This window comes from Silurus meridionalis, chromosome 1, assembly GCF_014805685.1.
Source record: "Silurus meridionalis isolate SWU-2019-XX chromosome 1, ASM1480568v1, whole genome shotgun sequence".
Taxonomy (NCBI): Eukaryota; Metazoa; Chordata; class Actinopteri; order Siluriformes; family Siluridae; genus Silurus; species Silurus meridionalis.
In genome coordinates this window covers 19386700-19399962 of record NC_060884.1, presented here as the reverse complement: position 1 = coordinate 19399962, position 13263 = coordinate 19386700, and the positions used below count along the sequence as shown (strand labels likewise).

The 13263-nt window shown below is 37.6% G+C and overlaps 1 protein-coding gene across 1 annotated transcript; it reads right to left on the bottom strand.

Annotated features, from left to right (window-relative positions):
- Positions 1-1264: 1264 nt before the first annotated feature.
- On the bottom strand, positions 1265-5382 carry cish (cytokine inducible SH2-containing protein). Its single transcript, XM_046848656.1, has 3 exons — positions 4459-5382; positions 3744-3907; positions 1265-3214 (listed from the first exon to the last, which is right to left on the bottom strand). Exons 1-3 carry the CDS (start codon positions 4476-4478, stop codon positions 2724-2726), a joined length of 675 nt encoding a protein of 224 aa, XP_046704612.1. The 5' UTR covers positions 4479-5382; the 3' UTR covers positions 1265-2723.
- Between the last annotated feature and the right edge of the window lie 7881 nt (positions 5383-13263).

The window sequence follows — 13263 nt, the reverse complement described above, 5'->3', positions numbered from 1 at the left end:
GAAACTCAAACCCTCCATCGTGTTAAATACCTGGCAACTTAGATAAACAAGCATGTTTGTTTTAAGTATTGTTTGTTTTCTCTTCTTCCTTTTAAAACTACTTGTGCACTGCTTCTCACACTTGTTGATGGTTCTTGCATGTGGTTATGGTTTATTGTGGTGAGCCTGTGTTCTGTGAGCTTGTGTATGTGTGTGGAAGGGTGCAGTAGGCTGAAGGTAATTATTGTAGCAGTTTCTGAGAACTCCCCCTCCCGATGCTGCGCTAGCCTTTCCCTAGAAGCACTGCGCACATTCTGCGAAACAGCTGGCAGCCTGCCGCATGCTCACTCGCTCCTGAACAAACGCGCACGCACACACATACATACATACACACACACACACACACACACACACACACACACACATACTGTATATATACACACAAAGGCAGAAAGACATATTCCTTGCAATACTGTTTCATGTGTACACCATGTTTTGTCTACCTTTCTGACTCAGACATGCAGGTTAATTGCTTTTATGGCTTGTAGAAGGTTTGAACAAAGCAGTTTAAAACCTATTTTAGCTGATTTTTTTCAGATGTAAATACACTCATGTTTACATCAGATACTTATCATATAATACATCAAGCATCAGCAGCTTTAGTTCAAATTTTTTATAAAACAAAGCCAAAGCAAGCTTTCAGAGAAAACAGATGAATATTTGACCTTTTTGACCAATAAGTGTTTCCATTAAGTTCAGTTTTTTAATGGACGAAATGCAATTAGACTACAGGCTAGCTTCAGGTTGTTGTTTTTTTTTTTTTTTTTTTTTTTTGGCTAAAATAGCAATTCCCGTAACCAATGTTTTCAGCTTCGTCAAGCCGGTTCTGCTTTTAGTTCTATGTGGATGAAAGTAATCCGATTGTGAATTTGCGGAAAACCAATTTGAACATCCCTGCAGGCGCTTACTGAGAATCCAGTACCCAGAAGACAAGTGCTTTGGCGGCGATTCTGTTATTTATTAATGCATTTCAGCTCATCCTCTTTCCGAGATTTGCTTTGTTTTCCTAGAGCTCTGCTGGGTCTAGGAACAAAAACACAGACTAGTTTGTCACTGTGCAGCTCTTCATGCTACAGTCCTCCAGCTCAGAGCCACTGTTTTGTCAACTGAACTACAAAGAAAAACTCGATACTACAATAAACATACAGAATCTTAACATCTCCTATTGTTGTTAATGCATCTTTATAATCATGAATCATTACATTCAATAATTTCCGGAGTCAAATTAAAGTAAATTAATAAATATTTATTAACAGATGTATTTAATAAGATCACATGAACAAGCTTGAATGGTTCAGTATTTTTCTTTTATTACAAAATAAAAAGGATCTTTGTCCATAAATATATACAAACACCCACATTGTGGGGATAGGAAAAAAAATAAATTATTCTGGACTGATTATATAGTAGTATGGACCAGAACGAAATTCGCATAGAAAAGTGAAAAAGAAAGAAAGCAAGACAACACAAGGCTTTCTGTAAGCTGTGGAGCTCACTGGCAGCTCCTTATTGTCTCAGTTAAGAAATTAAGAAACAGGTCAAAAACTGAAATTTACACAAATTTCCCTAACCAAATTGCAGTTAGTCCTCCAAAATTGGGTGTTTGCTCCATAAGTTTTGTGTAACAAGTATGGGAGGCTTCAAGTCGCTAGTTTAGCACTGTGCAAACAGAACTCCAAAATAATCACACACTTGTCATAAAGGCTATCATCTGACTGTTAACAGTTTAAAAAAATCTTTTCATAACTTGAAAGAAGAAAAAAAATCTAAACTAAAATGATGAACAATTAATATTATTTAAAACTTTGTGTGACAGCTATACTTTAGGCATATTGCTAATGTAAACAATAACTAGCTAAGTGAACTAGCTACAATAGCTGTAGGACACAAAAACAGAGTAGATTTTTCTTCTTAAAGACTTTCACAGATTTCAGGGTTTCACAGGCTTGTGATCACAATCACAAATCTGAAATATTGATCATAAAATAAACACTTAAATCTGCTGGGTTTTTATTTTGTATAAAATTTACCTCTGAGCAGTGAACCTGAAGTAAATGTATTTATTTTAGCTATTAAGGATTGTCCTTAACCGATTATTAATTAATCCTATAGTGTCAGAAACCACAATAGACCACAGATTATTTCAGATAACCATAGTTTTAGGCAAATGTGTGATAATTAAGGCATGGAGTTTTATCTATGATTAAAAACAGCACTATATGCGTATTTTACTTAGCCTTTATATTACAGGGTAGTTTTTTTTATTATTATTTTATTTTTTTAACCAAACAGTCACAGTAGATAAATGATGTGATGTTAGGGAAAGGCTATGTTGTAGGGAGAATCAAAGCCACAGTAGTCTTCAAGTCTTTCAAGGTTCATCCAAAGACTGTGGAGTAATGAAACTAGTTACACCTTGTCCTATAAACACCATTATAATGCTTACACCGATAAGCGGAAAGCTTCTTGCTATTTGACATTATGTGAGGTTCCAGTGAATTTCTAATTCAGTCTGTATTTGGGAACCTGAAATCAAATTTACCCCACAGGAGAAAATTCGTCATAACAGGCAAAAGAAAAAAAAGTGTTCTAGAGCTTTAAATATAGCCACCATTGATGAGTGATGTCATTAATGACATCAGTGTCCTCGCTTTTAAGTTCAAGTTGATGTTTCCATGGTGATGTCAGAGCTGGAAAGGGTACTCCTGTAGGTACTGCAGTAATGGCTTTGGTAATGGCAGCTTTGCTGGGCAGGTTGTGTACTGATTAATGGCCAGGCGTGCAAGATGCTGTAGGGATGGAAAAGCCTGAGGCTGGCGGAGTGGACGTTTCAGCTTGAGCAGCACAGCACACTCCTTCGGTACCGGGGGTGTTACAGGATCACACGCGTCCTCCTGAGACCCTTCACGTCCCTTTGCTGAGGTAGCATAGTGCTGCACCAGACTTAGCACGTCAGGGAAAGAGAGCAGACGTGCTCGGGCTGGCGAACTTGAGTCGAGCTGGAAGCGCCCGTGACTGTACTCAATGCGTACATTAGTTGGGCCGCGTCCTGTTTTGACTGATAGAGTCAGCATGTAGTGAGGGTGACTGCTGTCCCGAATGAGGAATGTGCCCTCTGGGGCTGCCTCGAGGAGTGAATGGGCCTCACTGGCTGTGATGGTCCCCCAGTACCACCCTAAAAAAGAAGGGAAAAAAAGTTACATAAAATTTGAGGATCCCTCTAAATTAACTTTGTGATTAAGGAGCCAATCATTTGTTTAAATTCCAGAACTGCCAGATACACTTCTAGTCTACTGTGTAAGACTTGTTGGTGCTTAGACTTCTACTTAAATTGTGTCCAGCCATGCTTGTAAGATAAAAAGCGGAAGCCAAACAAATAAGTATGGTAAATGTACATTTTTGCTAGAAATCCTTAAATCGAAGACAATTTTTTTTCTCGATTTAACAGGCCTACATCATATCCGAGCTGTGTGCTACAAGCTGCGTCCTATGCAGTTGCCATTTTGTCTATTTCCCATGAGTAACACTCCTTAGGCTGAACGAACACGTAGCTCTCATTCCAAAGCCATGACCAATAGTCGTCAGACTTGCGCTCTAAATGAGATCTTGGCTTCTTTGAATATGTCAGATCACAATCACAACAATGTAATGTACTTTTGAACTCGATTTCCAGGAAAGAACACCTGAAACCTTGTTACGGTTACCTGATGCATCGAGGTAACATAAGTTGCTGGTAATGGCGCACAGGTCTTTGCTGGGGTCCGAGAACTTGGGGGTGCTGTGAAGACAACGTGCTGATGAGGAAGAGAGGACTGAAACCCCAAGAGGAACCACCTGAGACTGAGAGTCTCCTAACAGAGATCTGGGACTGGACACAAAAACAAAAACACAAGAAAGGTTATTAAAAAAAAAGAGCCAGTGAGCTACGAGTTTCTTTGAAAATAACACAGAGATGCATGTGTGTTATTTACAAGTGTATCCGCTGCTATTTTTATACATGGAAAGATTTAAATTTGGCAGACGATCACAGATGCAGAGAAGCCCTTTGTTCTGGATGTGTGTCTATTGGTTTACTGCGTCGATTAGCTGAATGGCTTGAATGCAGCATATAATAATGAATGGTAAACCTGATTCTTTATATAATCTACTATATAAAATTAAGTTATGGTGGAAAACACGTAATAATGGAAACAGTAGTGGCATTAGAAAAATTGCAAATATACCGTGTGTGTTTTTAAATTGTTTGTTATAATTGAGTTCTCGATCACTGTTTTTTGTAAAAAACAAAACAAAAAATCTAAAGACCAATAAATCGACCCATACATCCTCTAATCTCGCAAAGAATTGCTGCTGGGAATAAATAGAACCAGATAAGGAGTGCGAGTCGAACAAATGCTCGGTTGATCTGTCGGGACTCACCCTTGAACGCAGAGGATCATCGTCTGAGTGAAGGCTTCAGTCAGGTTCCTCAAAGCGCCTACTGAAAGTTTCTCAGCCGCTCCTGGGCTTGTTGTCGCCGAGATCCGGGGAAAGAAAAACCCTCCACTAAGAGTACCGCGGTTCTTTGTGAAAACGTTACAAATCAAATACCGCAGAGCAGGGGATGGGGGTGAAACGATATCAGGTCAGATGTGCGCCAATGAACAGTGTTTCAGCCGGTTCCCAGCCTAAAAGTGTGCCGCCGAAGCCACTGCGGGCTTTGGTGTGCTGATTCCGCCTGAGTTCCAGGAACGACTTTTCTCCGAATCAGCGCGCGTGTCTCTGCGCCTCTGACGCCATCAGTGACTTTCTCTCAGAGTCGCCCCCCAATCATTCCCGGTATAACTCCCATTCTTAGCCAGTTTTAACAAACACATGGCTCAAACTGGTTTTTTACCATATTTCATAAGAGGCTCGGTTGCAATGTGGGATGTGTTTAGTCATAAAAAGGTTTATTGCAAAATGTAATTCATGTTTCCATTTATTTCCCTCAAACACTGCATAGCGACAAGCCTTTCCTTGGAGCTTCTCGTAAAACCATTCTAAGAACTTTCCAGGAAAAACCGAGCGTTCTAGGGACTCCGACCAATCGCAGCTCTTATCGGTTCTCTGAAGCTCCGCCTCTGTGTTGACAATCAGCCAATAAGCGGCGCGCGTCCCGCCTCCGCAGCTCAGGCGCTCTTTGCTGTTTACTGGTGACGAGTCGCAACCAACTAGCTCAGAGTTGGTGTTTTTTCTTTTCTTTTAAAAATTCTGCTTCCATGATGTTTTATACATTCATCTGACGGACAAAATAGAAATTATTTTTCCCTATTAAAAATCTGTTTTAAATAAACAAAACCAAAATTTGCATTCAGAAACACACTTCCTGACCACTTTATTACTAAAACTAGGAAGTGCCTCAATTTTGCATTTAAACAGCCTCAGATGTTGGTGTTATGGATTCCACCGGTTGTTGGAAAGTACTTTAATACATACAGGTTTATAAATATATGCTATATACACTGTGTGTGTGTGTGTGTGTGTGTGTATGTGTGTGTGTGTGTGTGTGTGTGTGTGTATATATATATATATATATATATATATCATATATATATATATATATATATATATATATATATATATATATATATATATATATATATATATATATATATATATATATTTATAAACCTGTATGTATTAAAATAATGTTTCCAACAACCGGTGGAATCCATAACACCAACATCTGAGGCTGTTTAAATGCTAAATTTAGGCACTTTCTAGTTTAAGTAATTTTATATATATATATATATATATATATATATATATATATATATATATATATATATATATATATATAACATACACACAATGTATATATATACACACACACAGTATCTCACAAACGTGAGTACACCCCTCACATCTCATCAGCCATTTTAGTATCTTCTCAAGGGACAATAATAGAGAAATGATCCTCTGATATATTTGAGAGTAGTCAGTGTGCAGCTTGTTTAGTAGTATAGATTTACTGTCCTCTAAAAATAACTCAACATACAGCCAAATAGCTGCTAAAAAAAGTGAGTACACTCTAAGTGATAACAGCTGTACGTCTTGTAACCATGCAAAGCCACATGTCCTCTTCATCATTTTCATGTTTTTGTCTGCTTGACAGGACCATACAAATTTGTGTATCTTGTATTCATGGCAAAGAACTTTCTCAGGATTCAAGAATTAGAATTGTTGCTCTCCACAAAGATGGGCTAGGCTAGAAGATGTTTGCTAACACCCTAAAACTAAGTTACAGTACAGTGGTAAGGGTTATACAGAGGCTTTCCATGAAGGGTTCCACTCGGAACAATCCTCGCAATGGTCAAAGGTCCTTGTGCTGTGCGTCAGGTGCTGAAGCTGGCTTTAAAAAATTAGATGCATGAGTGCTGCCAGCATTGCTTTAGAGGTTGCAGAAGTGAAACGTCCACTTGTCAGTGCTCAGACCATATGCCGCACACTGCAACAAGTCGGTTGCATTGTGCCAGACAGAAGCTGTTTTCTCACGAAAAAGCCTGCAAGAAAGTTTGCTGAAGACAACCTGTCCAAGAACATGAATTACTGGAACCATGTCCTGTGGTCTGATGAGACTAAAATAAATCTTGTTTGGCTCGGATAGTTTCCAGCATGTGTGGTGACTCTCTAGTGAGGAGTAGTAAAAAAATTGTGTCTTGCCTACAGTCAAGCATGGTGGTGGTAGCATCATGGTCTGGGGCTGCATGAGTGCTGCTGGTACTGGGGAGCTGCGGTCCATTAAGAGAAACATGGATTCCAACATGTACTGTGACATTCTGAAGCAGTACATAAAGTCTTCCCTTCAGAAACTGGGCCGAATGATGTTTTCCAACATAATATATATATATATATACACACAATATATATAAATATATGGCAAAAATATGGCATAACATTATAACCACCTGCCAAATGTGTTGGTCCTCCTTTTGCTGCCAAAACAGTCCTGACCAGTCAAGCATTAACAGCATTAACTTCAGCAATTTAAGCTATTAGCTAGCCTTTGCTCTTCACGTGCATCATTGAGCCTTGGCCGCCCATGACCTTGTTGCCGGTTCATGGGAGAAGCCGAAAGAAAGAATTTTTTCTTTTTGATTTGCTGCATTATTTTACAGAAAGTAACCATTAGATGATGGTAAAGTGTAGCCATGATGAGATGCACATAGTAAGTAACAATATTCAAACAGATTGTAGCATTTCATCAAATGTTGCTTGGTAGTATCAGGCCCAAAGTTTGTAAAGAAAACACTCCCCACACCATAATACTAACCATTCCAGCCTGAACCACTGGCACCGGGCAGATTGGGTAATTGGATTCATGCGTGTGCTATATTTTGGCTATGTTATCAGTGCGCCTCAACAAAACATCTCTTTTCATCAGACTAGACTACTTTATTTCCATTTTGGTGTTACTGTTCCCACTGCAGCTTAAGATTTTGTTTTCGGCTGACCAAACTGGAATGCGACATGGTCTTCTTTTATTGTAACCTCTTCTACCTCAAGGTTTGAAATGTTGCATTCCAAGAGCTTTTTTGCACACTATCTCTGGTAAATCCAGGGTACAGAAATACTCAAACCAGCCTGTCTGGCACAATCAACCACACAACAGTCCAAATCAATAAGATTACATTATTTCTCCATTTGGATGGTTGAACAGGGGCAGCCCTTATCTGCCTGATTTATGAATTGCATCATTGCCCCATGTTTAATTAGGACCTTAAAAGAGCATTAATGAAGGGTGTACAGGTGTTCCTAATAAAGTCCTCAGTGAATGTACAGTAAGAATAACCACTATGCACTCATCTTTTGAAGTAGAATTTGAATCTCTTATTTCTATATTTCTATATCTTCTTCATGTATCTTTAATCACCAAATTACACACACAAATAGAAAAAAAGATAGAATCAGATGGACGTTTCATTCTCACTGGATCTCATTCTCCTATCATTAAAGAGTAAAGCAATTAAAATAAACGCATCCGATATGTGATTCAACCGTAATTCCAATTGTGGAGATTTTATGCCCCCTAGCGTCAAAAGTTTAGAATCGACACGAGACAACGTGTAGCAGTATGTTCAAAATATACTAGACTGTTTTATGCGCCCCCTGGCGATAGTAATAGATGAGCAAAAAGATTTCTATTGTTTAAAAGAAATTACATGAAATCTAGAACTGCAACTAGTGCTCCTGTTTTGTCAATAGATGATTGTTTGGTTGGTTGAAAGATTCAGCTGATTTACAACGGACTCTATTGTTTTTCCGACCATAGAGAGATCAGTACGAGTTGTGAACGAACACCAATTATTTCAACACTGTCCTTTTACTGTCCACTTTATTCAGAACACATATTGTATTGACTACTGTATTTGCACTAGTACATTTTCTAGTTAAAATGTAGGCCTACTTCAAAAGCATGTAGTGTGAAAATGTGGTTTTTTTATGTTTAAAATGCTTATTTTTAATGAACTCTTCTCAATATATGGTTTGAGAGCAACTGCACTTTCATTTACTATTAAAATTAAGTTTGCAAATACAACCTTTTTAGTAAACAAACATTATTCGACACAAGTGATAAAATATGTGCATAGAAAAATATTGGCATATAAAGGAGAAGAAAAACAACAATAGAAATATCTAAATAATTATTGATAAGCATAAATCTGTATATATTAATCATAATATATGTAATATAAATATATATAATCAAAATATAGTTAAAATTACTCATAGTTTATATAAAATAATATAAAATTATATAATATAATATAATTAATATAATATAATATAATATAATATAATATAATATAATATAATATAATATAATATAATATAATTATAATATAATATAATTATAATATAATAAAGATTGGTTGAGTATATATCGGTTAAAGAATGCTGAGGATGAAGCCAGCAGGCAGGAGAAAAAGAGGAAGGCCAAGGAGGTTTATGGATGTGATGAGGGAAGACATGCTGGTGATTGGTTTGAAAGAGGCAGATGTAGAGGACAGAGTGATATGGAGGCAGATAATCCACTGAGGTGACCCCTAATGGGAGCAGCCAAGAGAAGAATAGAATAGAATAGAATAGAATAGAATAGAATAGAATAGAATAGAATATGAGTGATTCAGTGATGAAGCATGTGCCATTGATCGCTGTGACGTCACGGCCCAGAGCAGCAGAATAAACAGGAAACTTTAACTTCATATCTCCATATGATAACTAAAATGGAATATATCATGGATATATGGTTTAAAACCCACAAGCTGGTGGTCAACACTGAAATAAATAAAGAAACATTTTATTTGTTAGAAACATTTTATTTGTTATTTGCATATTATTATTTATATATCATATATCATGTCCTCATTGTCAGTCCTTCTATTCTGCAATAATTTGATTCTGATCTTGGACAAAGTGTTACAATGAGTCACTGTCCAAATACCTATGGACTTTACTGTATATAATGCATCATAGACCAGGGGGCAAATAAGTATTTATTTATATACTGCCGATTTTTCAAGTTTTCCCACTTAAAAAGAACCGAGAGATCTGTAATTTTCATCGTAGGTACACCTCAACTGTGAGAGACTGAATCTACAAACAGGCAAACAGCTTGGTGAGAAGGCAACAACTGTTGGCGCAATTATTAGAAAATGGATGAAATTCAAGATGACTATCAATCTTCCTCAGACTGGGGCTCCATGCAAGATCTCGCCTTGTGGAGTATCAATGATCCTAAGAAAGGTGATGGATCAGCCGTGAACTACACGGGAGAACCTGGTCAATGACCTAAAGAGAGCTGGGACCACAGTCTCAACGGTTACCATTAGTAACACACTACACCATCATGGATTAAAATCCTGCAGCGCACGCAAAGTCACCCTGCTCAAGCCAGCACACATCCAAGCCCATCTGAAGTTGCCAAAGACCATCTGGATGATCCAGAGGAGAAGGTCATGTTGTCAGATGAGACCAAAATATAACTTTTTGGTATAAACTCCACTCGCCATGTTTGGAGGAAGAAGAGAGAGGAGTACAATTCCAAAAACACCATCACAACCGTGAAGCATGGGGGTGGCAACATCATGCTTTGGGGGTGCTTTTCTGCAAAGAGGACAGGACAACTGCACTGTATTGAGAGGAGGATGGATGGGGCTAAGAGCATTGAAGATGGGTCATGGCTGGGTCTTCCAGCATGACAATGACCCCAAACACATAGCCAGGACAACTAAGGAGTGGCTCCGTAAGAAGCATTTCAAGGTCCTGGAGTGGCCTAGCCAGTCTCCAGAACTGAACCCAATAGAAAATCTATGGAGGGAGCTGAAACTCCAGGTTGCCCGGTGACGGCCCCAAAACCTGAATTATCTGAAGAAGACGTGTATGGAGGAGTGGGTCAAAATCCCTGCTGCAGTGTGTGCAAACCTGCTCAAGAACTGCAGGAAACTTCTGACATCTGTAATTGTAAACAAAGGTTTATGTACCAAATATTAAGTTCTATTTTTCTATTGTATCAAATACTTATTTTATGCAATAAAATAGAAATTAATTATTTAAAAACCAATGTAATGTTCTGGATTTTTTTTTTTCCAGATTCTGTCTCTCACAGTTGAGGTGTACCTCAGATGAAAATGACAGATCCCTCCATTCTTTGTAGGTGGGAAAACTTGTCTACTTGATTACACTTGAAATCTTCAGTGTATCAAATACTTAATTGCCCCACTGTATATGTATATAGACAGTAAAAGGAATTATGGTCTATTCCTAAAATTCCTACTATAAGTATAAGTACTATAAGAATTCCTAAAATTCCTAAAATTAGTATTAAATGAGTAGGCTAGGCATAATCTTGTGTGTTTGTGAGGGTTTATTATATTAAGATGTATTTATTTCCATAAACAGTAAACATAAATGACAGCTTTATTGCATATTTTTTGTTCTGAAATAAACAATATATTACTATTTTTTACTATGTTTTAAGTGTCATTCTTTCATTGCACTATAAGCAATTCTCATTGGTTTCACATATAATTATACAGACGCTCCCCACTTTACGAATATTCACTTTACGAACATTCGGGGATACAAACAAACCTGCCCTCAAAGTGAAATTTGTTTGGAGTTGAAAAACAGAGGAAAGCCGCCGCTAGCTAGTAACGAGTCTACAGTCTACTAGACTAGAGCAAATTAATTTTTTTTAAGTGAATTCTTTTTTATTATTAATTTTTATTATTTTTGTATTACTTAATACAAAATATTGTATTCAGTATTTCGATTATTATATTTTACTGTTTATTTGATAGTATTTATAGCACTTACATAATTAGGAGATATGCGTAGTCAATAACGAACACAGTAACAACTTACGAACAAATTCATGGTTCAAACGGTCATTCGGAACATAACTCGTTCGAAAGGTGGGGAGCGTCTGTAATGTCGAAATACAGGTTCAGTTAAAACATTCTTGTTTAGGATAAATTGCTCTGTTTTTCTTTAATAATCTGGTATTACTAGGGCTGCACGGTTTGAGAAGAATATCATGTTGTGATTATTGTGGTCAATATCGTGGTTGCGATATAATAAATGGTATCATGAAAAATAGCACACAGATTAGTGATAATGCAGAAATGTGTATTTGATTCTAGGCATTCGGTGGCCTAGTTGAGTGCTGGGAGGTCAGACGGAGATCTAATTAATGTTGATTCGAACTCCTGAAGATTATTGAAAAATCTCGCTGCAGTAGTTGACGTGAATGTTCGCTTAACACTGTAACGTGGCGAGGGACTTATGACTGAGGCAAATTTTAAAAGGGATAAGGTAATGATTTTTAAATAGCTGCAGACTGTGGAAATATGACAGTATATTGTTTATTATCATTACATTGATTATTATAGATAATTAAAACTTATATTGAGGTCACCAACTATTAATGCTTTGTCTAAATAAGTAGCTAGATTTGTGATGAAATCTGCAATTTCCATGAGAAAATCAGAGTAGAGCCCTGGGAGTCTATAAATAAAAATGATAGAATTGACTAGACTAGATTAGTTGGTGTAAAGAACTTCGAATGTGTTACATTTGTGTTTAGTTTTTTTGTGTGATAATTAGATTATTATTATTATAAATAGCTGTGACACTGCCTCCTCTGCCATTTAGACGGGGCTGGTGAATGTAACTATAGCCAGGAGGACTCGCTTCATTTATTACTAGATATTCATTCGGTTTAATCCACGATTCTGTCGTTTATAGTCAGCGCTTTTAACATGAGATCTAATATTCAACAAATCTATCTTTAGTTCAGAATTGCTGGCTGTGCATTCAGTCATTTAATTTAATGTTAATCAAGTTACTTAAACAGATTTTCTGAGAAATTCTAGATTTTGGTTTTTCTCAGGAGACAGTCTCAAACCGTCCTTCGGATGAGACGTTAAACCGAGGTCCTGACTCTCTGTGGTCATAAAAAATCCCAGGATGTCTTTCGAAAAACGAGTAGGGGTGTGCCCCGGCATCCTGGCCAAAAAAACTTGCCCGCTGGCCTACTAATCATCCCCTCATATTAATTGGCTATATCACTCTATCTCCTCTCCACTAATATGCTGGTGTGTGGTGGGCGTTCTGGCGCAATATGGCTGCCGTCGCATCATCCAGGTGGATGCTGCACATTGGTGGTGGTTGAGGAGAATCCCCCCTTTCATATGTAAAGCGCTTTGAGTGCTGCAGAAAAGCGCTATATAAATGTAATGTGTAATGTGTAATGTAATTTGGTGAACCCTGAGCGACGACTCTGTGCAGTTAATATGATAAATGTTGTCAGTGTCTATGCTCCACAAGTGGGTTGTGAGATGGAGGGATAGGAAAAATTCAGGAGTGGTAGAAGGTGTTCCTAGGAATTAACGATTGGTAATTAGGGCATACTTTAATGGATATTTTGGTGAAGGGAACAGAGGTGATAAGGAGGTAATGGGTAGGTATGGCTTTAAGGAGAGGGATGTGTAAGCGCAGATGGTGGTAGATTTTGCTAAAAAGATGGAAATGGCAGTGGTGAACACTTATTTTAAGAAGAAGTAGGATCATAGGGTGATGTATAAGAGTGGAGGAAGGTGCACACATTTGGACTATGTTCTATGTAGGAGATGCAACCTGAAGTAGATTGGAAACTGTAAGGTGTTGGCAGGGGACAGTGTAGCTAGAAAGCATCGGGTG

Bases quoted from the DNA above. Each gene is read 5' to 3' on its own strand.
- cish (XM_046848656.1), bottom strand. From the start codon at position 4,478: ATGATCCTCTGCGTTCAAGG. The intron at 3,908-4,458 runs GTGAGTCCCGAC...TTTTGTGTCCAG, and splicing joins ATGATCCTCTGCGTTCAAGG to TCCCAGATCTCTGTTAGGAG. The intron at 3,215-3,743 runs GTAACCGTAACA...CTTCTTTTTTAG, and splicing joins ATGTTACCTCGATGCATCAG to GGTGGTACTGGGGGACCATC.